The 27,772-nt window shown below is 38.9% G+C and overlaps 1 protein-coding gene across 4 annotated transcripts; it reads left to right on the plus strand.

Moving 5' to 3' along the window:
• Positions 1-27,699, plus strand: glyr1 (glyoxylate reductase 1 homolog (Arabidopsis)). 4 transcript variants are annotated; one of them, XM_061699759.1, is made up of 16 exons: positions 1-99; positions 1,333-1,369; positions 1,504-1,583; positions 1,664-1,802; positions 3,123-3,233; positions 9,980-10,057; positions 14,042-14,095; positions 14,508-14,558; positions 14,656-14,729; positions 16,809-16,908; positions 19,413-19,523; positions 19,606-19,707; positions 19,872-20,034; positions 22,330-22,509; positions 22,709-22,833; positions 25,466-27,698. In XM_061699759.1, the coding sequence occupies exons 1-16, from the start codon at positions 62-64 to the stop codon at positions 25,538-25,540; spliced, it is 1,518 nt and encodes a 505-aa protein (XP_061555743.1). In that variant the 5' UTR covers positions 1-61; the 3' UTR covers positions 25,541-27,698. The 4 variants fall into 4 exon arrangements, with proteins under 4 accessions (XP_061555743.1, XP_061555744.1, XP_061555745.1 ...); XM_061699760.1 differs by lacking the exon at positions 14,508-14,558 and having other exon boundaries at positions 25,466-27,699; XM_061699761.1 differs by lacking the exon at positions 9,980-10,057 and having other exon boundaries at positions 25,466-27,696.
• Positions 27,700-27,772: the final 73 nt, after the last annotated feature.

Here is a 27,772-nt window from a genome sequence, read left to right on the forward strand (position 1 = left end):
GAAGCTTGCGAAGTGTTGTCTTTTCCTCTCATTCGTTGCGACGTTTTATTAGAGTTGCAAGATGGCGACGGTGCATCTGAGAATCGGGGATCTAGTGTGGTGAGATGTCCTTTAAACGTTAAAGCCTGCCAGTTTTCTTCGTAATGGTCTCTACATTCATTAGTTTAGTTTAGTCTAGTCTAGTTAAGTTAGCCTACCATATAAATTCATTACCACGAACTCAATTTTAATCCTTAAAAGTGTTAGCCACTTGGTTAGTTGATGGACAACCCAAACAAATTGTTAGCCAAGCTGACTCAACATTCGTCGCTAGCTCGTTGCTAACATTAGCGGAAAACTAGCAGTTTTTATTTACTTAAATTATATTGTTTTGTGGGTACAATTCTATTCTTCGGAGCACGTATGTCACAGTTGTGCTTTGTATCCGTTCACGTTTATATTGCAGTGGACGTGTATAATTTCCTGCTTTGAAGACGGGTTTTTCTAGCGCAGTTGTTTTAAGCGGAAATCTGGGTTAGCAAAGAGGTGTTAACACTGAAAACTCTTAATTCGTCGATTTGCTTAATCCGTAACATTTTACAATTTGCCTGCCTATAGCAGAGTTTATTTTCACCGATGTGATATATATGTTTTATGGATATGTATATAATGGCAAACTGCTCGTAACGCTGGCCTCGGAGCACTTGTTTGCGTTGGTCGTCGCGAATGATCCACCACTGTTAGACTTCCACAGTAATGCAGCGAACAAAACTGAAGTAAAGCACCGAATATTTTCCTATGGAGTCGTTTTATAGCTAAATGTTAACCCTACATACCATTTACAACATGTAATACACGTCTTTTCGTTCCAAATATATTTGTCTGATGTTTCTTATTTTTTATTTTTTGGGTGTTTGTGGAAAATGGTCAATTGACGGAGAATAATATGGATTTGACAGAACGCCATGCTGATAGAGTTGTTAAAAGCGTTTGCTTGTTATTCCTAAAACGTTTGTGGATGTAATTGTAAACAAAGAAACCCGTTATCTAATTTAAAAAAATAGCATTGGTTATTTATTAACATACAAACGTTTGAGTAAACAAGCACCGTTTTTAAATACATTTGAAGTAACTTTACCATGTTTTTGTTCATTCATTTTGTTCATCATACCATGTTTGAAATTTCCCTTGGTTTTAATAGTGTATGTATGCATCTATACGTCTATCTACCAAACATCACGTTACAAATGCTTTTTCATTTCAGCACTATATTTCTGTACAGTACCTTCTCTGCATGCCACTTGCTATACATAGAAATTATAATATTATGGCTAAATACTTGTCGAATTTCAGGGGGAAACTTGGCCGATATCCACCATGGCCAGGAAAGGTAAATGATTGGGTGGCAAAACCACTGATTTATGGCTCCAATGAATACAAATGATCAATGCCACTGTTGGTTTTGAATGAATGAATGTGTATATGTATATGTGTGTGTGTTTATTTTATTTTTTTCCAATTTAGATTGTAAGCCCACCCAAGGATCTAAAAAAACCGAGGGGCAAAAAATGCCATTTTGTGAAATTCTTTGGAACTGAAGACCAGTAAGTAGAAATGTGAAATGTTGTGATTGTATTGACTAGTTCCTCTTCAACAAATGGGGATGATCATGTTTCTGTCCCAGTGCTTGGATCAAAGTGGAACAACTAAAGCCTTATCATGCTCACAAAGAGGAGATGATCAAGATAAATAAAGGCAAGCGCTTCCAGCAGGCAGTTGATGCAGTGGAAGACTTTCTTAAAAAATCAAAGGGGAAAGAACAGGTGAGGAAGAAGGCCTCTTTATACTCCCGCGGCCGACAACGCCCGCATTGCGTCACATGACGGACGAATTGCCCCGCGTGGCCCCTCTGCGTAGCTTGAAGCGCACATGGCAAAAATAGTTGCTGCGCGTCGAACGCCGTGGAGATCATCTCTCGTGATTGGTCCGTTTTAGTCGCATGGTGTGATGACGTACTCAGCGTGCCCCTTGGTTCTACATACCATCTCTCGTGATTGGTCCGTTTTAGTCACGTGCTGTGATGACGTACTCAGCGTGCCCCTTGGTTCTACATAACAAGGCAGCGGTATAGATGTTATTTTGCAGCATAATTAAACGTATCATCTGGTCATCTAGGTCCATTTGTTCTCGCAGAGACTGTTCCACGGTCACCATTGTTGTTGCTTTGTTCCTTGTTACTAAAAGGAAAGTGGAAATGGCTACTAGAAATGGCCAAAAAATGCAGAGGAAACTCCACCCTGTGGTGTCCTAGCCAATACCACTCGTAGCGACACACCTGAACTGCAGCACATTTTCAAAACTGCGCGCGTGGGTTGCGCTCGAGTATAAAGGCAAACTATGCGCCGTATAGCTGCAGTGTCGTCAGTACAAAGAAGCCTTAATACTTACAAAACAGTTGAGGGAACGCTGTGTTTTTGTGCTAATGTATTACCATACACATTATAAAAATAATATGCTGATAAGGCATGATGTTGTAAAATATTGTTAAAATTCCACCAAGTGAATATGGATCTCAGTCGCACAAGATGGAGACGCATTAAGCGCCTCTGTGGCACACAGATTTAAACTAACATGCTGTAATTTGTTTCTTATCCATTTCCATACATTTCTTTTCATGGATCATAATTGGTATAGTATTAAATTTTTAAAAAAAAAAAAATCAACAGCAGCGGTGTGTGTTGCCATTTGTACTGAAACATGTTTATTAAATGTCTTAGAACATATTTAATATCCTGTACATGCATTACTCCATATTGTGTTTGTAATCCAACATAGAAATATAATAGAGTGCACCTCACGTTAATTCAAGACATATGGGTAGCACACCCAGATCACTCAATTTCTTGTTATGCCATCTACGGCTGAAACAGTTTAAACAGTGATAAAATTTAAAAACGTTAGTCTTGCGTTACAACTTTTGTCACTTTTAGGGCTCTTGAAAGCAGTAGTTGTTTTTTGATGTCTTTCACGTGGCGTGGACTGCTGTACCTAACAATTCATTTTGGGGACTGCTCTGTACAATTTTTAATGTGCTATCGATAAATAAAATGCGGATGACTTTTATTTATTTTTTCCCCCCCAAGAACTCTGAAGGTAAAGGAGACGCCAAAGGAAAGAAGACTCCTAAAAAACCACTAAAAATACTGGATGAGGATGATGAGGATCTCAGTGCCTTGAGGGACCCCTCTGAGAAGGTCAGTAAGACAGCAGAATAGGAAAAGAAAGATGTCAGCTGTCAAATTATTCATCAAGGAGTCACACTGAGATTTACACCACAAATTCACTCAGATGGTGCAGACATCTGCAACAGTCCACTCCTTCAAATATGACAGGTAAATCACATGCCAGAACATCAATATGGCAGCTGCCATGAGAAAGAATAAGAAACAGACATATACTGCAGTATGCTATGTAAAATGTCACCCGCTTTGATTTGTTTGGCATCGAAATATGTAGCCCTGCTGTTCAGTAGCCTGATTTACTAATATCCCAAATAGTGGGCGTTAAATTGCCTATTTGCGCTGATTGCGTGCGCTGTTGGTGGCCATGTTGAACAAGGTCTGCTTAAAGGGTTGTCCATGCAAAAATTGCCGCAAACTTAATTGTACACGCAAAAAGATGCAGAAGCTTATCCACTAACCAGGCACGACCAACATTTCGAGAAATTTCGTAGCGCTGTGGGAAGGGTTTTAGTAAAAATGTGAATTTAGTATGCGCAGTGTGATTATTTAAAATCTGAGATGAATTGCCATGGCTCATTTGTCTTTTAAATAGTGTTTCTGAAAGGATTTAGGGCCAGTTTGATACACACTTGTAAAAAAACTAATCTAGTGAAATTCCTTTTAATTATTAATATCAATGATATTCATTGATATGAATCCACTGATCATGTTAATGATTTCTCACAGTAACAATGATTTAACAAGGTAGGAAACATCAATTGTCAATATGCAACACTAGCTATAAATCTCTGCAGGTATTTACATTTTCAAATGATCGTCTCTGCAACATTCCTCGGAAATCACAATGCCCCATCATTAATAAGGTACGGGTCCTTGAGGGCTACATGAGTGCACTGACTGTGATAGTGACGGCCTGCCCTAACAGATTGTGTGCCGTTGGTCTGGATGTGCGCATGATTTACTGAGATTGTGGTGTTTTTGGCAGCAGGTGTAAAAAGGCTGAAACACTAAAGAGTGGATTTAAAAGACAAGGGTTAATACTGTAGTTGAAATAGTCCAAGCAAACTACATCAACACAGTTTTTGTCCCTCGTGTGGTGATTTCATTTCAAGTAGCGCCTCAGACAAGCAGAGTTTCTTATAATGATCGAGCCATTTGTATCTGTAAGGCAAGGGTGTCCAAATTTCTTTCTTCCAATGACTGCTTATTAAAAAAAAAAAAAAAAACACAGTTTGCAAGGGCCACTTTGAAATCCTTTGTTTACACAGAACACCGGAGAAGGCGGCGGATGCATTTTGGCTGGTGCGCTTGAGCAACCGCTTTTCCCTTCGTTAAAAGCTGTTTTCAAAACGCTTCTTTTTAGTTTAGAATCACTTGCTTTAACCAGGATTCCTTGCCGCATGATGACTGTGGTCTGTTTTGTGCCGGCCTCAGCGCCGTAAAATGTGGAAACCCACGATGGCTGGCAACATCTGCTACTACTAAGCCAGCTAGCTAGTCTCGTTGCTCTTTAGTGGTAGCTGGCGAGCTCACCTAAATCATCTGCCATGATGTGTTGAATGAATCTTGCATAACTTCGCAGGGCTAGAGATGCGATCAAATTGGTCACATATGCGACATTTATTTCATTTTGTCACACTTGGGCGAGTGCATGTTTTAATGGTGTGGAATTTAGTCGCTCACTAAACGGTGAGAGAGAGAGAGCTGTGACGCTGTCTCAATCATTATGAATTTCATTTTAGTTAAAAAGCGACCCTCGCTGCAATATGATTGGCTGCCTGCTGCAACATAATTGACTGCTTCTTTCAGATAGGACACGCTATTATCAACAGCACCGTCGCGTGCATGTACTAGTATGCCGTTTTTTGGCCAGTGGCGTGGCCACCACATACCTATATTGACGCTGGCCTGCTAATTCATTTCACATGACAAGTGTGAGCTGTCATCTCATCTGGTGAGCAAGCTAGCTAGCCCGTACCTACCTTGGAAAGTCCGGGAAGCCGGTAAACGCCCCCCACCGCAAGTTACCCACAACTTTTCTTTTTACACACATTATCATGCTGTTACATATGTCACGGGAATAAAAGTTGTTTCCCCAAGCGACGTCACGTATGGTCGTCTAAATATTACGAGGGTGTGCGTGTGGGCAGGGGGGCTATACTGCTAACTGCAAAGATTGCCTGCTTAAACTGTCTCTCGTTTTCATTTCACTTATTATAATAGTCCTGTGCAAATGTTTTAATAACGTTATGAAGCTAGCAAAGCTAATCTCTCTCTTGCTCTACCCTGTTTATAGCATAGACACGTGCAAAGTAAAAAAAAAAATCCACACTCGAAACAAGACTGTACAGCAAACTGTCATTAAAATATAGTGCAATGATTGCTGTAGTAATGATGTATCCATGTTCTGTTTGGGACTATGATTTTAAATGGGTAAATTGGTTTGTTCTGCTAGTAAATAATTTGCTAAATAGTGTGGATAATCATAAATGGTACTTTTATATGGTGGTGGTACACAAAACAATCATTTTTAAATGTATGTCAATCATATGGTTGTGGTAATGCTCAAAATTAAGTGGTTTTACCAGGGGAAGATGGTTAGGAGCCCTCATGATGAAAACTGGCCCCTCTGAGTAAAACAAATGATCAAATAAAAGTAAAGCCTTTATATATAATGTGTGTGTGTGTGTGTACGGAACGTATTCAGACCCCTTAAATGTTTTTTTATATTGCAGCCATTTTCTAAAATAATTTAAGTTAATTTTTTACACTTTAATGTACACACAGCACTCCATATTGACAGGAAAAAAAACTGAATTCAGACCCTGTTGCTCAGTATTTACCCGAAGCACCCTGTTGAGCTAATACAGCCATGAGTCTTTTGGGGAATTAAGCTTTTCACACCTGGATTTGGGGGTCGTCTGCCATTCCTCCTTGCAGATCCTTTCCCCTTCTGTCAGGTTGGTTGGTGAACATTGGTGGGCAGCCATTTTCAGGTCTTTCCAGAGATGTTCAATTGGGTTTAAGTCAGGGGTCTGGCTTGGCCATCCAAGAACAGTCACGGAGTTGTTCTGAAGTCTTTTCTTTTTTTAATGAACCAGCAAATATTTCAACAATTGTTTTTTTCTGTCAATATGGGGCGATGTGTGTACATTAATGAGGGAAAAAAAATAACTTAAATGATTTTAACAAATGGCTGCAATATAACAGTGTAAAATTTAAGGGGGTCTGAAAACTATCCGTACCCACTGTGTGTGTGTGCGTATCTATATTTAATTGACCTGTTTTGTCTGCCACTGCTTCTTGTTCACAAACTATATAGCAAATATCATATCTCGAGTCACTGTCAATCTTCATACAAAACTGTTATACCATGGCCATGCTGTACCTCCTCGAAAATTCTCACTTGCCCAGGGCAACTAAAAAATACTCACGGGCAAGCGAGCAAAATATACACCAGTCCCGACGGGGCAAGAGTTTGCCATCGATACAAAGCAAAGCCGCTTAGCCAGGCTGCTACAGCGCTTCACGTCCTCATTTGATGTGTAAGCCATATAACCATGTGTGTACGTCTAAAGAAATAGGCCGATTTTGCTTACTGGCTCACGTGACCGCAACGTTGAGAGGAGTGTATTAGCGTTGCAGCACTCTACGGCGTACTTCGCCTGTCAGAGAGTCTGTTCACAATCAATTGGGCAAGACAGAGGCGCCTTGTTGTACACGTCGGCCTCTGTCCCAGCAAACGCCGGCTCACGGGCTGGGATTGGTTGCCGTGGTCCTCCGCTTCGCACAGACAGCATCCTGGCTCGTGAGTCGTATCTTCGTGTGTCACCACCGCCGAATTGTTCAAGCATATCGTAACAGTATCACTCTTTAGTAGTGTACTATTGAGTCGAAAGTCAATAGTTGAATGTACATCACATGTAGAAGGAATAACAATTCTAACTCCTGGTAAAACATACCTCCGTAATTACATTCCATTAGTCCCAAAAATTAAATTATAAAATGGGTCCACTCAATATCGCTGCAAAAATAAATCCTTTTATTTATTGTTACATAGCTGTTTCGAAACCCGTTGCCTTTGAGTGTTCCTGCCTTTCGGATTTGACTTGATTTATTTTATTTTTTTTGACTCACGCAAATAAATCACTGTTAGTTGGCATTGATGTTTTGTTAGTTAGAATAGCAGCAATTTCTAATGTTATAACTTAATAATAATGTTTGATGTGAAGATTTCAGTAATTCTGCTTTCACCTCTGTGCCCCACCTGTACCGTCAACCTTTCTGCAATACCGTGAGCTTTCCCACAATAGCGCAATAATTATCATTCTGTGAGATTAATAGTGTGGTAAAACCAAACATTAAGATACAGCAAACATTTGGGTACACTTGACCGAACAGGACAAGCTCAAGTTTGCCAGACGGGTAAGTGCCCTAAAAAGTTAACTTCGAGCCCTGGCAGTTTGTCTTAATAAATCGCATTACGCGTGCTAGATTTATCTTTCTTTTTAAAAAAAAAATAAAATAAAATAAAATCTATTTCCATGTACTTCTCCCACAATACGCAGAATACACTCTGTGGCAAATTGTGCAATTTTCATTACCACGGGTTTGTAGATCAGCTTTAGCATTGGTTTGTGTGCACAAACCAGATTCCACTCATTATTTCACACGTTACATAAATAAAGGCCTAGATATTCTGCTTTAATGTATGGTACATGGTAGATGCCTTGAGACATACAGTACAAGTGGATATAATGTATACACAGACCCGTTCAACTGCCAGGTTTTTTTTTTCATTGCATCAAAACGTTTTTCACCATTGTGGACCTATAGCCTGTACAACAACCTAATTAAAAAAACTGACATCTTTTAGCAAGGATAAGTAAAAAATAAACTGATAATGTGGTTGCAGAAATGTGTACACCCTCCTATCGTGGCTGTTTTCAAAATTAACCACATTTATGGGAATCAGCACACACCTGCCACCATCTGAAGTGCCTCTGATTTAACTCCAAATAAAGTTCAGATTTTCTAGTAGGCTTTTCCTGACTTGAAATAACTTCTTGCAGCGCAAGCCATGTTCCACGGAGACCTTCTACAGCATAACAGGGATCTCGTTTTTCAAAGGTATCAGTCAGGAGAAGGGTTAAAAAAAAAATAATAAAAAAAAAAATAAAACAAAACTTTTCCCGGCATTAATATACCATGGAACAGAGGGAAGACAGTCATCAACAAATGGATTGCCCGACATCACTGGCCAGTACGGGACTGTGTCTTGCCACTGTGACGAAAATGTTCATTAACGAATTTGATGAAACAAACACTATATTGTTGGGGGGGGGGGAAAGTTGCTTGGGGGCACACTATATTATTCCCCCCTCACCCCACCCCAGGGCTGCCAAGCCGCGTAGACGAAAGTTCTCTTTGCGTCCGGTGTCAACGCAGTTGCAAGTCATTAATCATTGCCTCTAAGGTAGCGAATAAACTACACTTCTTGCCATGCTTCGTACATGTATCGTTTATGTTATCACAAAGGGAGGGCGGGATGAAAAAAGATAGAAAAGCATGATGCTAATTGATAAGCTATCGTGTCATGAAGTCTCAAAACACTGAAGTAAGTGATTGGGTGATACAGTAGAATTGTCCCAAAGGTCTGGCTGTAGCCATGTTATAGCGGAGACTAAACAAGTTTGAACTACAAAAACACAAGCCAATTAATACGTGTCTGGAGATATAAATGTCAAATAATTAACGGCCTCTGAACCGGAAATGAATTATGTTGCTGGAGATGTCATCTGAGAACGGGGTCAAGTTAAAATTATATTTATGAATTATACATCTTTGTAAGATAACTGTTATTAGTCCCATAATGGGGAAATTTCGTTCATATCAGTAGCAGTAGTAGATATAGGAAATATAAATACATAATATAAATAGCATGGAAGAGAAGACATCTATACAAGTACATTCACAAACACAGAAATCTAAACTATTGTCCATTCATAAACTATTCAGTTCAATCGATGAGCAAATTATTTTTCTCTGCAAAACAGAGTTCTAGGTTGCCTTTTGAGATCCGATTTACAAACTTTTTCCTAACCAAGGTTGTAAACAGGATTGGTAAAGGCGACTTAATCCATAGACATATTTTTGACGACGGCACGTCGACATCTCATATACTTAGTTAGATTCAGGTTGCAACTGCATCTGCCATTACAAGGTTGGTGCAATAAAAACATCAAAATAACAAATATTGAAGCCATAATTTAATAATGATTACAAATATTGAGTCATGATTATGTTGTGCAATTGAACAGTATGCAGAATTATTTTTATCCTATTACATAATATACTGCAATAACTGTCTCGTGGTTATGTTGTTGACAAAATTTTGAAAATATTTAAAGTCACACAAATTTGGACAAATTGTTCTGGAAGTGAATTTCTATAGGTTGGCAGCTCTGCTATGATCTTTTTTTTTTTAGGTGTGACATTTTATGGATTTATGCCAGACTGGCTGTTCAAACAGCTTTGTCGGGAATTCTCGCATACCTATTTATTCATGTTCGTCGATTTTTGTTCATATTTTGGATTTGTGTCCCTCACACTGGTTAATTTGAGGATTGGTGTCTTTAATCCTCAAAACTCCCCTGGTTTTTATATATCTGAAATGGGTACCCCCTGCAATACACAGGAATCTCAGCAAATTCACCCTTTGTTTTAAAGGTGAATATGTGTCTCTCTCCTTCTTAAAGGACTTAACTGACTCTGACCCCGAGCCGTCCACTATTGAGAGGCTGGGGGCTGCACCTGGATTCAAATGGGAAAGCAGTGTAGGTGAACCCACCCCACCCCACCCCTACTTCCCACCAAGCTTGCCTTGCTCTTCTACCTTACCTTAACTCTTGGCTTTAATGACCAACTATGCAGACCTTTTCCCTTCTGACCTTTTGGTGCTAGCACTTGACCACTGATTCTGTTTTCCCTTTTGGTTTTTGACACATTTCAGTGTACAACAGCTTTAGAATGGCTGATTTGTTTCAGTTGATCCAGAAAATATTATTTTACCTAACCACTAAGCATTTAACATCCTTAAAACATGGGTTGTAGCTCTGCTCGAGGGTTTAGTTGAACCTAATATGTGGCCTCAGCAGTTTATAGTTAGATGTAGATTTACTGTTTTAAACTGTCTTCCTTATTTGACAGTGTTTGTGACATAACATTGGATAAAACTGTACAGCGCACAATGGATAGCTGCATTTTAAAATATCAAATTCACTCCACAAACTGCACAAATGAAATAAAATAGAAAAAGTATTTTTTTTCTCTGCTAAATCATTTCAGTTAGCATTGATTGATTGATTTTTTTATTTTTTTATTATTTTAAAGTCACGATCTGATGCATATAACTACCAAAACTAAACGTTTAATATTTAAAATAACAACCCAAAACTAAATTAGTAACACATAAAATAATATTAAAAAAATTTAGCAAATAGAAATAATTTTGGTAATCCCATTTAGCCTACATCTGATTTCATGTCCTGTTCCTGCTATGCGCGTGCCTTGGGCAGTGTGGTGTGATGCATGCATGGAGCGAAATGTTTGCAGTAATTAAAAAAATGTTTTTTACCAGATTAGGAATATGTGCCTGCGAGTATTGTTATATTACTTGTCTGCATGTGTGACTATGGAGTTTGTGTATAAATATTCGTTATTTGAAGGTAAATCCCACCCATGATCTAATGCTAATTCTAGCTAGCCCGTCAATGGGGGTTTCCATTTACTGTTAACATTAAGCTTGCGATTTCCAAAACGATCATGTCTTATATCGAAAAATACAATGTGTATATTTCTTTTTGTTGTGTGTTTATTTTAACAGTAAACTACACCTGGGGTGTCATTAAAGAGTTGAAAGCACGCTCAGGGAGGGCAGAGACCGTGTTTGTATGCGAGTGTCACCCGCGCACACGCAAACACACTGTCTGCATGTCGCTGTCATTTATATTATACCGGTACTAAAAATACCTGGAAAGTTACATTGTTTAATATAAAAAGAAGCTATTACTGTTCCATTTGGTAAGATCTTTGTACCTTTGGATTATTTTTGTCTCTTTGTGACATTTAAAATGTTAGAAAATGAATAACATTTTTTTTCACCTGACCTCGACCAGCTGAAAATCATGTGATTGACCCCGATTTTCGATCTCGTGATCGGCTCGGGATACCCCTCCCTACTTTCTAGTGTTTTTAAAAAAAAAAAAGATATATTTATATATATATTTTAATACCACCATGGTCAAATTAGTCTTTGTCAAATCTGTGTCGTTTCTTTGCTCTCAATGAGCTTCTGATCTGATAAATCCTAAACTGGTTGACCATTTTATGTGTACATAAAATTTGCCTCCATTAACGGTATATATATTTTTTTACCCCTCCCATCTGGTGCTCTCATAATAGTAAAGTCGGTAGTATTTTTATTCTGACTGCTGAATCCTCAGATTAGCTTCAGCTAAAGTTTAGGGTGCCCCTTTCTCCTTCGTAAGTACAGTGGTGAAATTGTCGTGCAACTGCTTTATTTTGGTTATTGTACATGAAAATGAAGCGCACTTTTAACCGCATTGATCACCAGAGTTCGGTTTGTCTGTAAAGGCAGCTGTCCACATGTAAGTGGGAAGATATTTTGATAATTGTATTTATAGTTTCCTGAAAATGGATGAGCAATCAGAACTGTTCCTTGACCTTGAAAGATGGATTAACAAGAGAAAATTGGTATGTAATGGCATAAAAAAACAGTTTGTATGTTTTCAGGCTGATAGATACTGCTTCAGCTTTTTCAAATGTCATGACATGAATCAGTACCCTTTGAGGTGACAGCAGCCTTGGTTTTTGCATTTGCTGAAACGGAGAAGCAAAGCAGAAACTTGGTTGGAATATTGTCGTTACACAAATTGTTCTTTTTATCAAGTATTTAAGCACAGGTCGAACAAAGAACATTGTCAAACTATCAAGTTATCTTTAACAAAAACAGTACTAGTTGGTCACTTTATGGTGACTGTTGTAGGTATACACTAGGGGTCTCCCGATTCGATCTTTGGGATTGTATATTGGTCCGTTGTCAGCAAAAAATAAAAAATACAAATCTCAGCTTTTGCCACTCTTATACAAGTATATATAAGTTCCATGCTGCGCTCCAGCACTATTACCCAGCACCACCCGGATGGTACCATACCATCGTAGAAAGTAGTAAGAGTGACTGTTGCTTGCTTATTCGCATATCATATGTTATTAACTTTCCAGCAGAGCTTTAGAAGTTCACTGTAAAGCTAAACACTCATCCATACCACTTATCCTTACTCTGGTCACGCACGTGGTGGAGTCTATCCCAGCTGAGTCTAGGAGAGAGGCGGGGTACACCCTGAATTGGTCGCCAGCCAATCGCAGGGCACATATAAACAACCAACCATTCGCATGCACATTCACACCTACGGGAAATTGAGAGTTTTCAATTAACCTACCATGCATGTTTTGGGGCTGTGGAAGGAAACCGGACTACCCTGAGAAATCACACGCAGGCACGTGGAGAACATGCAAACTCCACACAGGCCAGGCCTCACTATGCAATGTCTTAGCCTTTTCGGGTACAGAAATATTTACGTTTACAGTGGTTACTGCTAGCCCTAAATGGCCACCACATACCAGAATGCAGCACAGCCTTTGAATAGCATTGTGGGATGCAATGGCCATTTTAGGCCTAAAACAAAGATACATTACCTGAACCACTGAACCAATGATGTTTATACAGTGGAAGAAAAAGCAAAAATTTCTGAGCCTTCGCATGGCCATGTAAAGTCTGTTTATAAACCGAAAATAGTGTGTAAATTTGACTTTTTTTTCCCCCCATTAACAAAAAAATATCAACCAAATTGTTCGTAAACTGAAAGCAAAAATCTGTGGTCCCCCGATATTCGTGGGAGATAGGGACAGGGCCCGACCACGAATAGTGAAAATGGGAGAAAGGGACAGGGCCCGACCACGAATAGTGAAAATTTGCAAATAATTGGGGGGGGATATACACCACCAGTGTTTTGGGGGTTGGTCGCAGATGAAACTGATTATTTAATTCACATTCATTTCAATGGGGAAAGATACCTGTAATTTGAGATACAAGTGTGTAAGGTTATATGCGCGGTCAAGGAACGAAATAAACTCGTATCTCAAGTCACCCCTGTATCTTGTGTGTGAAATGTGCACACTTTAACTTCCCCTTAAATACACTGACTCCCAATTTTAACTGAGTTATTGTTATGCATGGTATTTGAAGCAGTGGCACTAGCGCTTTCCGATTTCTGTGCACCGCTGTTCAAAATGTGAAACAAACTTCTCTCCAAAATGTTATTGAATTTATTTTTCTCTTTGTTTTTCAATCCATTCGTTATGTTTGGTGTTTACTGTATTTATTTTTTTGTGTATTTGTCCATATAAATCGTGTGTGTGTGTGTGTGTGTGTGTGGGGCTTCATCGCACATTCCAAAAACATGCATGTTAGGTTAGTTGAAGAACCTTAATTTTACATAACTGTAGGTTTGAGTGTAAATTGTTGTTGCGACGTGACACTGAGGACAAACGCTAAAGAAAATTGATGGACATTCTGGAAAAAGAAGTTGCATTTTGCTCTGTCAAGAAAGTTCCTAATGAAATGTCACAGGAGAACAATTAATGCCTTGATCATGCTGCATTGTGCAGAATATGCGCTTCAATTTCAATTCAATTTCAAAGAAAGCACATTTCAACTCTGAGCCCTTATTCTTTTGCAGCCTGTTAAGGATGACCCACATTTTCATCACTTCTTGCTTAGCCAGTCTGAGAAGGTAAGAGTATGCACAGTGTTCATGTTTTTTTTGTCCTCTTGAAACCCAATCTAGAGTGTAGCCACACCACTTATTAATTTGTCACTCTCTGTTGTAATCTGTGATATTCATATGGATTTATATTATTTTTGTAAGAAGTATCAAATTTTTCCACAGATTTTGTGGCCAATGATTTCAGTTTCGTCAGTATTATCTGTATTGTTTGTTTGTGATGCGATTTAAATTATTTCCTACTTTTACAGTTTGTCTAACACCATAAACTTCAATGATTAAGCATCATATTGGTGCTGACGCATTAGCATAGTGTGGTCCGTAATTGACATAATGCATCTAAAAATGGGAAGCTGCTTTGTGCCAAATATGTCACTCTTTATATATACACACTGTATTGTTGTGTTCTTAATTCCCTTAGCCTGCCTCGTCCATGGAACCGATAAGCAAGCGCTTAAAAATTATTGAAGAGGTATAGTTTACAGACTCTGAAAATGATAAATCTAGTTTTGAATTCAAATTTCAATCACTCTAAAAGTGAACAGTGGTATTGCTTTTGATTTTTGCAGGACACAGCATCAACATCCATTCAAGCTGCAGACAGCACGGCCATTAATGGCAGCATCACACCCACAGATAAAAGGTATTAACACGCCTCACTGCAGTATTATGCGATGTGGCAAATTTTTAGTCAGGCTAAAATTCCAAAGAGTGGAATGTATTGAGGGCAATAAATTGATTAATCAAATCCTAACTGAACAAAATATGGGGATATGCCGCCATTGGGTCAGTGAATTTTCAGGAATTCAACATCAAAACAAGCAACACAAATGTGATTAAATCCTCTCCAACACTAAAGGTTTCATCCCATCATGCGGTGTGTCCATGTAGTGCTCGAAGCCGAAAGTCTTTAGACAATCTAAAAAAAGATAACTTGATGTGAAAATTTCATATCACAATTCTAGTGACCAAAATGATTAGTCATCCTTATAATCAATATTGCTGGAAAAAATGTAGACAAAATATAACGGTACATGCACCGGATGTATTAATTTATTTTTTTAAAATTAATTAAATCGGTACATTAACTATTTTAAACATCCAATCCATCCCTCTGCCCATCTGCGGTTGGACTACAGGGACAGTAGCCTGAGCAGAGAAGCCCAGTTCCCTCTCCCCAGCCACTTCACCCACTTCCAGGGGGATCCTGAAGTGTAGTTGACATTAGAGCTGTGCAATATTATATATTGTAGTGCAATATAAAAACATCTACCATACGATGTAACCCTCTAATCCTTGATAGCAATATTTTATAGTTCCATCGTTGCTACTGAGGGAATCATAATTTCTTTTCCTCCGCTTGGTGATATGCTTATGCCAAGCACAGTGGTGACTGCTGGAGTTTTTGACAGGGGGTGCTATATGTCATTTTTGGCTTATAAAATTACCTATAATCGGGATATTATAGTATGCTGTGCCTTATGGCACAGCATACCAGGGTTATAATAGTTTTGGATTTTCTATTATTGGTGGTTTTTATTTTGTTTTTGAATTTTATTTTTCCAATTCGGTTTTTAGAGCAGGTTTAAGTTCTTTTAAAAAATGCTTCGTTTTAGTGTTTATTAGTTTCAGTATGAGTTTTTTTATACGGGGTATTTCGAGAGTGAGATAAAAAAAAAAATCACAATAAGCATTGTGTATTAAAAACGCAGCAAATATTTAAAAAAATAAATATATATATATATATATATATATATATATATATATATACATACACATATATATATGCCTACACATATACATTAACTTACTAGCAAATGACGAATCATCCACAAATCAAATACAGATAATGTATAGCAGTCCACACATTTTGAAGTGCCATCAGTGCAGTGCATAATACTGCTTCAAAGGTTAGATTCGATGCTTCACAACATACAGTAAAGCCATTCATTAGATGCATGTTGTAGTACGGCCTTCATAAGATGTTTATGTAGAACTTACAACAACAAAAAAATTCTTATTTGTATTTTTTCCTTCCTTTGTTGCTGATTTGCAAACTTCTCAGTGGACTTTCTTCTTCTTTTATTTTATTTATTTATTTATTTATTTATTTATTTTTTGTGACTGTTCCGGTGGACGTCTGGTTAGAGCGTCAGCCTCACAGTTCTGAGGACCCGGGTTCAATCCCCGGCTCCGCCTGTGTGGAGTTTGCATGTTCTCCCCGTGCCTGCGTGGGTTTTCTCCGGGCAGTCCGGTTTCCTCCCACATCTCAAAAACACGCATTAATTGGAGACTCTAAATTGCCCGTAGGCATGACTGTGAGTGCGAATGTTGTTTGTTTCTATGTGCCCTGCGATTGGCTGGCAACCAGTTCAGGGTGTACCCCGCCTCCTGCCCGATGACAGCTGGGATAGGCTCCAGCACGTCCGCGACCCTGGTGAGGAGAATGGAACTGGATGGATGGATGGATGTTCCTATTAGTGGTTCTCCGATCCATCGGCGACCGATCATGATCGGCCAATTTCCGTTGTCCTGTTAGGCCAAGCAGAATGGAAGATCTGTATACCTTTTATGCCGGAACAGTTTTACTGTGTCACAGTGGAGTTGTTAAGCGTCCGCTGTGGTTTCTGAGTATTATAATTTAAGTTTATTCAGAATCCGAGTCGATCAGTCGAACAGAACAAGGTTTCTAGAGGTTTCTTTTCATCTCTTTTACCTTCAGGATAGGGTTCCTTGGTCTGGGGCTGATGGGTAGCGGTATAGTTTCCAACCTGTTGAAAATGGGCCATGTTGTCACAGTCTGGAACCGCACAGCAGAAAAGGTACTATATCACAAGACAAAGTCATTATCACAAATGCATGTGAGTTGTGTCAAGAAGGTTCCTGGGCTGGTGTCACAAAATATATTTGAAGACCTCAATGACATCTAGATGGCTGTGACGACAAAGCTGCCTAGGATCCTGGAAGAATCATTCCAGGTGAACATTAAGGTGCGGCAGAAAAGGCTGGAAAAATGCATTCGAATCAAGGCGGGTGACTTTGAAGGAGAAAACTTGGATTAGTTTCGGATTTAAAATATATCTTTTGTGACACCAGTCCTGGAACGTTTGACACACTTAATATCATCACATAAAACTGTCAGAAGATGAGAACCATAATCAATTAGTGTAATCAGTTTTCAGCTTTTACATAATATTTGATGACTCATCTGTTTGTTGAATACTTTTCAAATGGAAAAATGAAATCTTGTGAATAAATACAAGTTACCGATGTGGACTGTTCACAGTGCTTTTATTGTCGATTCTTCTATATGCGCAACACATTCAGAGGATTGAAATTGCTACAAAAGACTACAAATAATGTCAATATTATAAGCTAATTAAAACTATGGTATATACAGTATATAGTATTAATTGAATGTGCAAACACATACGCCTGTATGCAATGTGCTCAACAAAGTTAATAGCTCACTACTGAGTGTAAGGTTTATGCCATAGCTGCCCTAAATTAACAGCATTGGTAATTATCAAACTCATGTTTCTGTAATGCTTTATACAGAATGCTCTTTAATCAAAATGATTGTTAATGCTAAAATAATTCTTAGGTGTTACTTTTCAAGTTTAAAGGGCAACGAAACCTCCCTTTTTTTGGTTGCTTTGTTATTGTTGCAAGAATATGTTTTTGCTACCACTAGTTTAAACACAGTATTCTGAATAATAATATGTTTGTGGCACAAGAATGAAACAGACTAATTCAGCAATTTTTATCCATCTCAGTGGGCCGCCATCCATCCATCCATCCATCCATCCATCCATTTTCTACCTCTTATCCTGGTCGGGGCGCGGTGGCAGTAGCTTTAGCAGGGACGCCCAGACTTCCCTCTCCCCAGCCACTTCATCCAGCTCTTCCGGGGGGATCCCGAGGCGTTCCCAGGCCAGCCGAAGGACGTAGTCTCTCCAGCGTGTCCTGGGTCTCCTCCCGGTGGGACGTGCCCGGAACACCTCACCAGGGAGGCGTCCAGGAGGCATCCGAATCAGATGCCCCAGCCACCTCATCTGGCTCCTCTCAATGCGGAGGAGCAGCGGCTCTACTCTGAGATCCTCCCGGATGACCGAGCTTCTCACCCTATCTCTAAGGGAGAGCCCGGACACCCTGCGGAGGAAACTCATTTCGGCCGCTTGTATCCGGGATCTCGTTCTTTTGGTCACAACCTACAGCTCATGACCATAGGTGAGGGTAGGAACGAAGATCGACCGGTAAATTGAGCGCTTCGCCTTTCGGCTTAGCTCCTTCTTTACCACAACAGGACCGATACAAAGTCCGCATCACTGCAGACGCTACACCGATCCGCCTGTCAATCTCCCGTTCCATACATCCCTCACTCGTGAACAAGACCCCAAGATACTTGAACTCCTCCACTTGGGGCAGGATCTCATCCCCGACCTGGAGAGGGCATGCTACCCTTTTCCGACTGAGGACCATTGTCTCAGATTTGGAGGTGCTGATACTCATCCCAGCCGCTTGACACTCGGCTGCGAACTGCTCCAGTGAGAGTTGGAGCTCACGGCTTGATGAAGCCAACAGAACCACATCATCAGCAAAAAGCAGAGATGCAATACTGAGGCCACCAGGGCTCAGTATTGCAAGTCCACAAAACACATGTAGACTGGTTGGGCAAACTCCCATGCACCCTCGAGGACCCTGCAGAGGGTGTAGAGCTGGTCCACTGTTCCACGGCCAGGACAAAAACCACACTGCTCCTCCTGAATCTGAGATTCAGATTCTGAGTGGGCCAGTTTGGTAATATTGTGATATGTTTTTGCATTGTGAAAGTTACATGACCAAACCCGGAGAAAAAAAGGGGACTCCCCGTTTATGCTGCGATAACTAGCATAGCTCCGGGTTGATGACATGATGCTTTTAACACAGACTTTCTAAAATTTAGTTTTGTTTTCCAAGTTTTGGTCACATAATGTTCACAACGCAAGTGCAAAGAGCACTTGTGACGTTAATTTGGGTCAACAGCAGAAGGCGATATTGCCCAACATGGCAGCAATGTTCACAACGCAAGTGCAAAGAGCACTTGTGACGTTAATTTCGGTCAACAGCAAAAGGCGATATTGCCCAACATGGCAGCCCCTTGAGATGGATGAAAATGGATGAATTAATCCGTTTAATTCTTATTACATGAACACAATCAATATTCATCGGAATACAGTGTTTAGACGAGTGGGGGCACATACAGCGTATTCTTGCAAAAAAAGTTCGCCTATAACATTAAGTTGACGATGCAGTTTAGAACTAGTCCTTTTCTGTTATGTTCCAGTGTGACCTGTTCATCCAAGAAGGTGCCAGGTTGGGTCGGACTCCTGCAGAAGTGGCTTCAATGTGTGACATTACATTCTCTTGTGTTTCTGACCCAAAAGCTGCCAGAGATGTGAGTTTAACAGTATATATCTTCCTGGATTGAAGGATGTCTCGTTTCGCTGATAGAATTGTCTTTGTGTCTTTTAATACAGTTGGTTTTGGGTCCCAGTGGAGTGCTGCAAGGAATCAGGCCGGGAAAGTGTTATGTCGAGATGAGTACTGTTGATCCAGAGACAATTACAGAACTCTCACAGGTGTGTCAAGTCTTAGCGTTAATATACAGAATAGTTTACTTTGGCTTTACCACCCCAGTGTCAATGAAGTTTATATTACCTTTAAAATTGTAGCATTTAATTTGTTCCTTTGCATTTTTTATTTAATTTTTAATTTTTTTTTTTTTTTTTTTTTTTTTAATCAGGTGATCACTTCAAGGGGTGGACGTTTCCTGGAGGCACCAGTTGCAGGAAGTCAGCAGCTCTCTAATGACGGGATGTTGGTCATCTTGGCAGCCGGTGACCGAACAGTTTATGAGGATTGCAGCAGCTGCTTTCAGGCCATGGGCAAGACTTCCTTCTTCTTGGGTATGTAGGATGTATTGATACCAGCCATCTTGTGGTTCCCTTTTTCTCAATTTTACTGTTGAAGATGTATACCATTAAATTTGGTCTATGGGCTACACAACTATACAGTCCTTCTCACCATTATTGGCACCCACGAAGTTTAAGTACTAAATGTGAAATATCTCCTGAAGAAAATAAATCTAGTGAACCATTTTTCTATTAAAAAAAACTTGTTACATACAACAGAGCAAATGATAAACGACATGTTATGGACAGATGAAACAAAAATTTAGCTTTTTGCCAATTCACACAAACATGTTTACAAACGGTGCAATGACGCCTTGAAGGAAAAGAACACCATGGCAACCGTAAAGCATGGTGAAGGATCCATAATTCTGTGGGGCTGCATCTGGTACTGGAGGCTTTGACTGTATCACAGGCATCATGAAATCAGAACATCAAGAAGAGCGTAATGTCTTAACCAGTGAAAGAAAACATGCTTGAACAAATGGCAAAGGAAGAGTGGGAGAAAATAGCACCTGATAAGTGCAAAAGGCTTATAGATGGATACAGTAAATGTTTGGAGTCTGTCATTATTGCCAAAGGGTGTCCAACCAAATATTATATAATATATACACGCTGTTTTCTTGTTTTGTTTACATAATTATTAATTTACATAATTATTAATTAAATTACATAATCCGAGTTGGAGAAAAAAAAAGAATTAAAATACTTTGGCCCTCCAATTAAAAGATTCTGATGATGTAAGCCCGGTACATTTCCATTTATTTCTGAAGATGATATAAAAGTTATTCAAAAAATGGTGCCTATAATGGGGAGGAGCCGCCGGCTGTGGCTGAGCCAGGACCAGGCTGAGTAGGTTGGGTGGGGCGGTTGCCTGTCGGCTGCAACAAACACCGCATCTCGGTAATGATCCTTCCGCAGATTTACCTATGGAAACCTTTTTATGACTTTAACTTCCGCCAGATAGTGAAGTTTGATCATGGTCCTTATAGTTTATTTTGCTACAGTTTGCTATAGCCAACCCAAAAATAAAGTTTCAGCATAACTGCTCATTATTTTACTGTGACAAGACCACGGTGATATCGAGGTGCTTTTAATGCCATGATGTCATTAATTCTGTGTCATCCCTATTGTTTTTTACCGTTTACTATTTACTGCGTTCTAGCCGTGAAATTTATTTGCCGCAGAATATATTTGTTGTTGTTGTTTTGCGTGTTCTCATTAGAGCAGCTCCGTTAACTTTCTCGTGTATTTGATCTTTCAGCCTCTATTACCATATAGTATTATTTTAGCATTGTGCTAAACCGTTTCCACCATGAGTGTTTTAGCTGTAATACTGCTTTTGAGGAGAATATCGGCTCTATTGGATTTTTTATTTTTTATTTTTTTTATTTTTTTATTTATTCTCCCCCCCCACCCCACCGTTTACAATGTTACAACCGCAAGGAGCTTCACTCCAGCATGGATTTAGCCAGCAGCTGATGCATCCCAGAAGTGGTATGGAGAGGGAGGAGAGCTGTTGCTAAAATGACTTACAGTAACGTGAGGAAGAGGACTTCATCTGTATGGCTAACTAATGGCTGTTTTTATAAAAAAAAAAAAAAAAAAGCGTGCCTGCCTTGGCTGTTTAGATTGAAACTTTAGTGTCTGCAGCCAACCCGTGGGGCATCATGCACACTGCGATTGCAAGAGTATGATTTCAGCATCCTGTTGCTCTCATACTAGTCAGTGGGGACGTTCCGCTCTCATATGAACGAACAACTTCACACAGCATGTAGAATATGCAACTGGTGGGAATAAAACTCTGGACCTCCTGTATGCCAAATGCTAATGTGAAGGGAGCTCAGTTAGAAAATATATGTATGTATTTATCTTTTATTTAATTATGATTATTTCTTGGGTCGTATGTACTTCACTTTGTTACAGCTGCTTTATAAATAATTGATGACGTGTTTTTGCCACATCAGTCACACTAAAAATCAAAGGTGCAATTAGTGAAATCATTTTGGGGCCCAATACAGTTTTTTGTTTGTTTTGGTTTTTTGAGTAAGATGTTTTTTTGTTGTTGGCTGGAAGAACATTTTTAGTGGGTGATTCTCAAAATTCACCCAAAGAAACAAAAATAGCACAAAAACAGAAGCGTTCGTTATCCACATTGCTGATTGATTGAAGTTCATTCAATCTGTAATTATCACAAGCTCATTTGCTTAAAAGCCCAACATCTGTAAAGAGAATTTATTTCAATTGTGTCCCCCCCCCCTTAAAAGTGTTGTTTTATTGTATATTTAAAAGGTGAAGCAGGGAACGCAGCAAGAATGATGCTCATCCTCAACATGGTGCAGGGCAGCTTCATGGCCACCATTGCAGAAGGACTCACTCTGGCTCAGGCTACTGGCCAATCACAACAGACCTTTCTGGACATCCTATGCCAGGGCCAGATGGCGAGCACCTTTGTGGACCAGAAATGCCAAAGTAAGTAAAGTACATCAGACATCAAACACAATTCTGTCTCTGCATATTCCTGACACATGGCATGAATTTAGTTTTTTAAAAAAAATGTTTTTAATGACGTTAGTACAACTGCTGAAATATTTTACATGACAATTATTTTTTAAACTATATAATAGGATGTTATTATTTGGATCATGATTTTTCCTGTTGCTTTATCTAGATATTCTACAAGGCAACTTTAAGCCGGACTACTATTTGAAGCACATTCAGAAAGATTTAAGGCTAGCCATCTCCATGGGTGATATGGCCAACCATCCAACCCCGATGGCTGCAGCTGCCAATGAGGTACTTTTACTTGAGGTGTCTGCATGATGCATGGACTTCATTTGATCTGTATTCCAGTTTATTCTCTTGTTATACTTTAAAAAAGAGAAAACACAAGTTGCTGTTTTCTTATTAATTGGACAGTATTCATAATTGTTCCCAAACATGACTTCACTGACCCAGTCCCTGAAAGATCAGTATTTATCCTAAATTAAGTTCGATTAAAGGTAGACAGTCTAATCTTCAAACTTCCAGGGATTGTGCTGGGACAGTGTTGCCCAAACTACGGCCTGGGGGCCATTTGCAGCCCACTGTCCACTTTTAGCGGCACATGGTAGAGCTGTGCGATATAACGACATATATGGTTGTGGCAATATAAAAACGTCTACCGTATGATGTAAAGCCTCTCATTTACAGTGAGAGGAAAAGGTATGTGAACCCGTTCGAATTGCTTCAATTTCTACATAAAATGTGGTCTGATCTTCATCAAAATCACAATTATAAACGGTCTGCTTAAACTAATACCCCACAAACAGTTGTTTTCATATTTGTATTGTAAACATTCACAGGAAAGGGAGGAAAAAAATAAGTGAGCCTCGAGGCTACGGATTCTCCAAGAACACAAAAAAACACAATGTAAATAGCACCATGATATTAAATATATTTATATCTTATATTTTTTTTATAAACAACTGCTGTATGTTTGAAGTATTTTATATCTTCAAGTATTGGCATAAACTATTTTGACCCTTCAAAGCAACTAGCTAACAGTTTTGTCATAATACTTTAGAAGTGTAAATTGATAATTATTTAATCTGGTTTATCTAATCACATGCCAATAATTTGGAAACCGTTTAAGGAAGAAGGCAACCTAAGGAGACTGGGGATATTTATGATTTTGTGTACATGTGGAATTATCAAGGCTTTTGTGGTGTTTAATAAATCCTCTCCTCATTACTGACAGAATTGTTTTCTCTTTGATTCTGATTCTGACAAAAGAAAACAAGAGCTAATCAGTCTGATGTGAGCCAACCTGGAGTCCAATCAATGAGACAACATTGAAAGTGTGGCTTAAAGCTGCTCTGGCCACTAGAAAACACACCAGGTTAGAATTGTCTCCTGTCTAGGAGCATTGCCTGATGTGTACCATGCCTCGCTCAAAAAAAACCTTAGTGTTTGCTGAGCGTGCTATCTGAAGACTGACAGAAATCATTGGCAAATGCCAATATCTTTGATGGCACTCCACCATACGCAAAACATTAAACAAGAATGGGGTTCATGGGAAAACCACAAGGAGGAAGTTGTTGCTGTCTTACAAAAAAACAACTGCTGTATGTTTGAAGTTTGCTAAAGAGCACTTGGATGTTCCACACCACTACTGGAAAAAAAAATCCTGGACTGATAAAACCAAAGTTGTGTTGTTTGGGAGAAACTCCCAGTGCCATGTATGGAGGAAAAAACACACCAATATCAAAACCTTTTACCTGTGAAGCATGGTGGAGGGCGCTTCAGTGTATTCATGGGTTCCCTGCATTAGGGCTTGGACAGCTTGCTGTCATCAATTGAGAAATAAATTCAAAAATTTATCAACAATTGAGAAATAAATTCACAAATTTACCATGATATTTTGCTGAAGAACTTGAGGCCATCAGTCTAACAGTTGAAGCTAAAAGGGGTTGATTCAAAACACAGAAGCAAATCAACAACAGAATGGCTTCAGAAGAAGAAAATATATATTTTGCAGTGGCCTCGACAAAGTTCTCACCTCAACCATATTCAGATGCTCTGACATGACCTTAAGACAGCTATTCACACCAGACATCTCAGGAATTTTCTAAACTACAGGAAAAATGTGGTTATTATTGCTGCCAAAGGAGGGTCAACTAGTTATAAATCCAAGGGTCCTCTATTTATGCTATATAAAAATATGAAAATATATTGTTGTTTATGTGCTATTCATTTAAAAAGTATCTGTTTATTCTTGTGATTTAGATGATCAGACTATATACTGTATTTTATGACCAATTTATGCAGGAAGTTAAGAAATTCCAAAGGGTTCATATTTTTTCCACCGACTGTATAAAACACAGATAAGAGAAGGATTGCCATTCATTTAATCTAATATTAATGGTAAATTGACTGCACTTACAGTATATAGCGCTTTAGCTACCCCATCACAGTGCCCTGAGCGCTTTACAAAGCCTCACATTCACCCACACATTCATACACTGGGAGCAAATGAGGGCTCAGTGTCTTGCCCAATGACACTTGGACGTGGACAGTCATTGCCGGGATTTGAACCAGTGACCATTCGGTCACTGGCCAAGCCGCTCTCCCGACTGAACCACAGCCGTCTGTATGTAATGTAATATTAATAAATGCTTTTCTCGAGATATAAAATAACCTATATCGGGATAGGGAATTGTCTATATCGCACATCACTAGCCCACGGCATATTAAAAAAAAAATACAAATAAAAATTGACACCGCCTGCATTTTTCTACTTACTTTCTACATTGGGTGGCAAGGCAAGAGAAGAGATGGAGAATGAATCTTAATTTATGGGTCTAATTTCCATGGAGCCACTCTAGAATAATTCCTCTTGTATGTTGTTATCATATGCTTAAAAAGCTCATCTTTGTTTCATCTACAGGTGTACAAGAGGGCCAAGGCACTGGACCAGTCAGACAATGATATTTCTGCAGTCTACAGAGCCTACATTCATTAGATCGAGGTGTGATTTAACTGTCTGGACCACACAGTCTTTAATCCCTCATTATTCCCACCTCTTGATGTAACAAGTTTTATATTTTTAATTCTTTTTTTTTTTTTTTTTTTCATGCAGTTATTCCATTTTTGCACCTGCTTGGTTATATGCCCACTACTGATGGGATTGCAATTTCTTCATTGTAGGAAACATTGAACATTGCACTGACTTAATGAAGGGGAAGATGTGTGATTACTGCTCTAAACAAGGTTTTACTACTGCAAATGGAGGCATCTTATCAGACAAGTGGTAAAAGTAATGTAGGTTGTTTTGTGAGGGCAAGATTGTGGTGTCCAGACCCATTGAAGAGCAGGTTGTCCAGTCCCAGCCACATGGATTGCTGTCAGATTCTGAATGCATAACCCCAAATATTTTTTTATGTACAAATGAGCTAATTTAAATTTGTCTCCACTTCTACTCCTTTCTTTAAATAGCTAAAATTCCAAGAGGGAAACACAGAGAACATGCCACTGCATTGCCTTAATATAGTACTCCCTCAAATCTTTAAGTGAATTTATTTATTTGTGAGGTCTTCTGTGCAGTTCGGTCTTGGCATATTTCTGCATTTGACAAAGGCAATTGCAGCTTTTAAATGGGGGTTTATTGTATTTCCTGACCACAATAATGACAGCAGCCTTAAAATGCAGTAAGAATTAGATGTTCTCATTAAGATGTGAGATTTCCACATTTGCTTAATTTTTTAGTTCTCATTTATTTGTCTTTTTAATATATATATATATATATATATATATATATATATATATATATCCTGGTGCAAGGGGAATCCATGTTTGAGTTATATTTTAACTGAGTTAAATGAGATGGCCCCGTTGTTAGTCAGGCATGTGTTTTTGTTGTTGTTTTTTTTTCATTTATTTTCGGGGGGGTAGTATGGTCTGTGTTCTGCAAGGCAACGTTGGACCTTGCTCAAATTGGACAAATGAAAGGAAAACCTTAGGAATTAGTTTAGTATGGCTGAGAAATGTGCAAGTGACTGAAAGCTGAAGAATAAATGGAGTATTCTCAGCATCCAATTTTTGTTATATAACGTCATTGTTTAGTCACTGGCACCCTACGCAAAGCACACACATTGCTGAAGCTCACTAGTTTAGTACATTTTGTTATTTTGCAGATCAGGGCCTAGAACCAGGCACTTAGGTAATGGTTAAATATAGCGTGGGTTACTGCTAATGATATGAGAAACAAAAGGACAGATGGAGTGCTAGATATTTCACGACAGTTAAATAATCACACACAAATCAGAGATGGCAGAAAGACTTCATCAGAATAGCTTAATGAATTGCTTTCTTGCAGGAAAAACATTGTTATAAAATGCCTTTTTTTATGAATTGGGTTTAGCTGTGAATGTCAAAACAGAATTGAGGCGCATGCTTAACAGTCCATCATATCATTCAGTAAGTTTTCCACTATCGAGGGTTTTACATTTTAGTTCCCCCACACAGTTTGAAGATGTTTAAAAACAAAACGGAAAAAAAAAAACAAAAAAAAAAACCACGATGTAAATAGCACCATGAGTTTGACTACAAAATATTTTATATCTTCAAGTACTGGCATAAACTATTTTGACCCTTGAAAGCAACTAGCTAACAGTTTTGTCATAATACTTTCGAAGTGGAAATTGATAATTAGTTAATCTGGTTTATCTAATCACATGCCAATAATTTGGAAACCGTTTAAGGAAGAAGGCAACCTATGGAGACTGGGGATATTTATGATTTTGTGTACATGTGGAATTATCAAGGCTTTTGTGCTGTTTAATAAATCCTCTCCTCATTACTGACAGAATTGTTTTCTCTTTGATTCTGATTCTGACAAAAGAAAACAAGAGATAATCAGTCTGATGTGAGCCAACCTGGAGTCCAATCAATGAGACAACATTGAAAGGGTGGCTTAAAGCTGCTCTGGCCACTAGAAAACACACTCCAGGTTAGAATCGTCTCCTGTCTAGAAACATTGCCTGATGTGTACCATGCCTCGTTCAAAAGAACCTTAGTGTTTGCTGAGAGTATTAGCTGAAGACTGACAGAAATCATTGGCAAATGCCAACATCTTTGAGGACAATCCACCATACGTAAAACATTAAAAAAAAGAATGGGGTTCATGGGAAAACCCCAACGAGGAAGCTGTTGCTGTCTTAAAAAAACAACAACAACAACAACAACAAAACTGCTG

The sequence above is a fragment of the Phycodurus eques genome, chromosome 16, assembly GCF_024500275.1.
Source record: "Phycodurus eques isolate BA_2022a chromosome 16, UOR_Pequ_1.1, whole genome shotgun sequence".
NCBI classification, from domain to species: domain Eukaryota; kingdom Metazoa; phylum Chordata; class Actinopteri; order Syngnathiformes; family Syngnathidae; genus Phycodurus; species Phycodurus eques.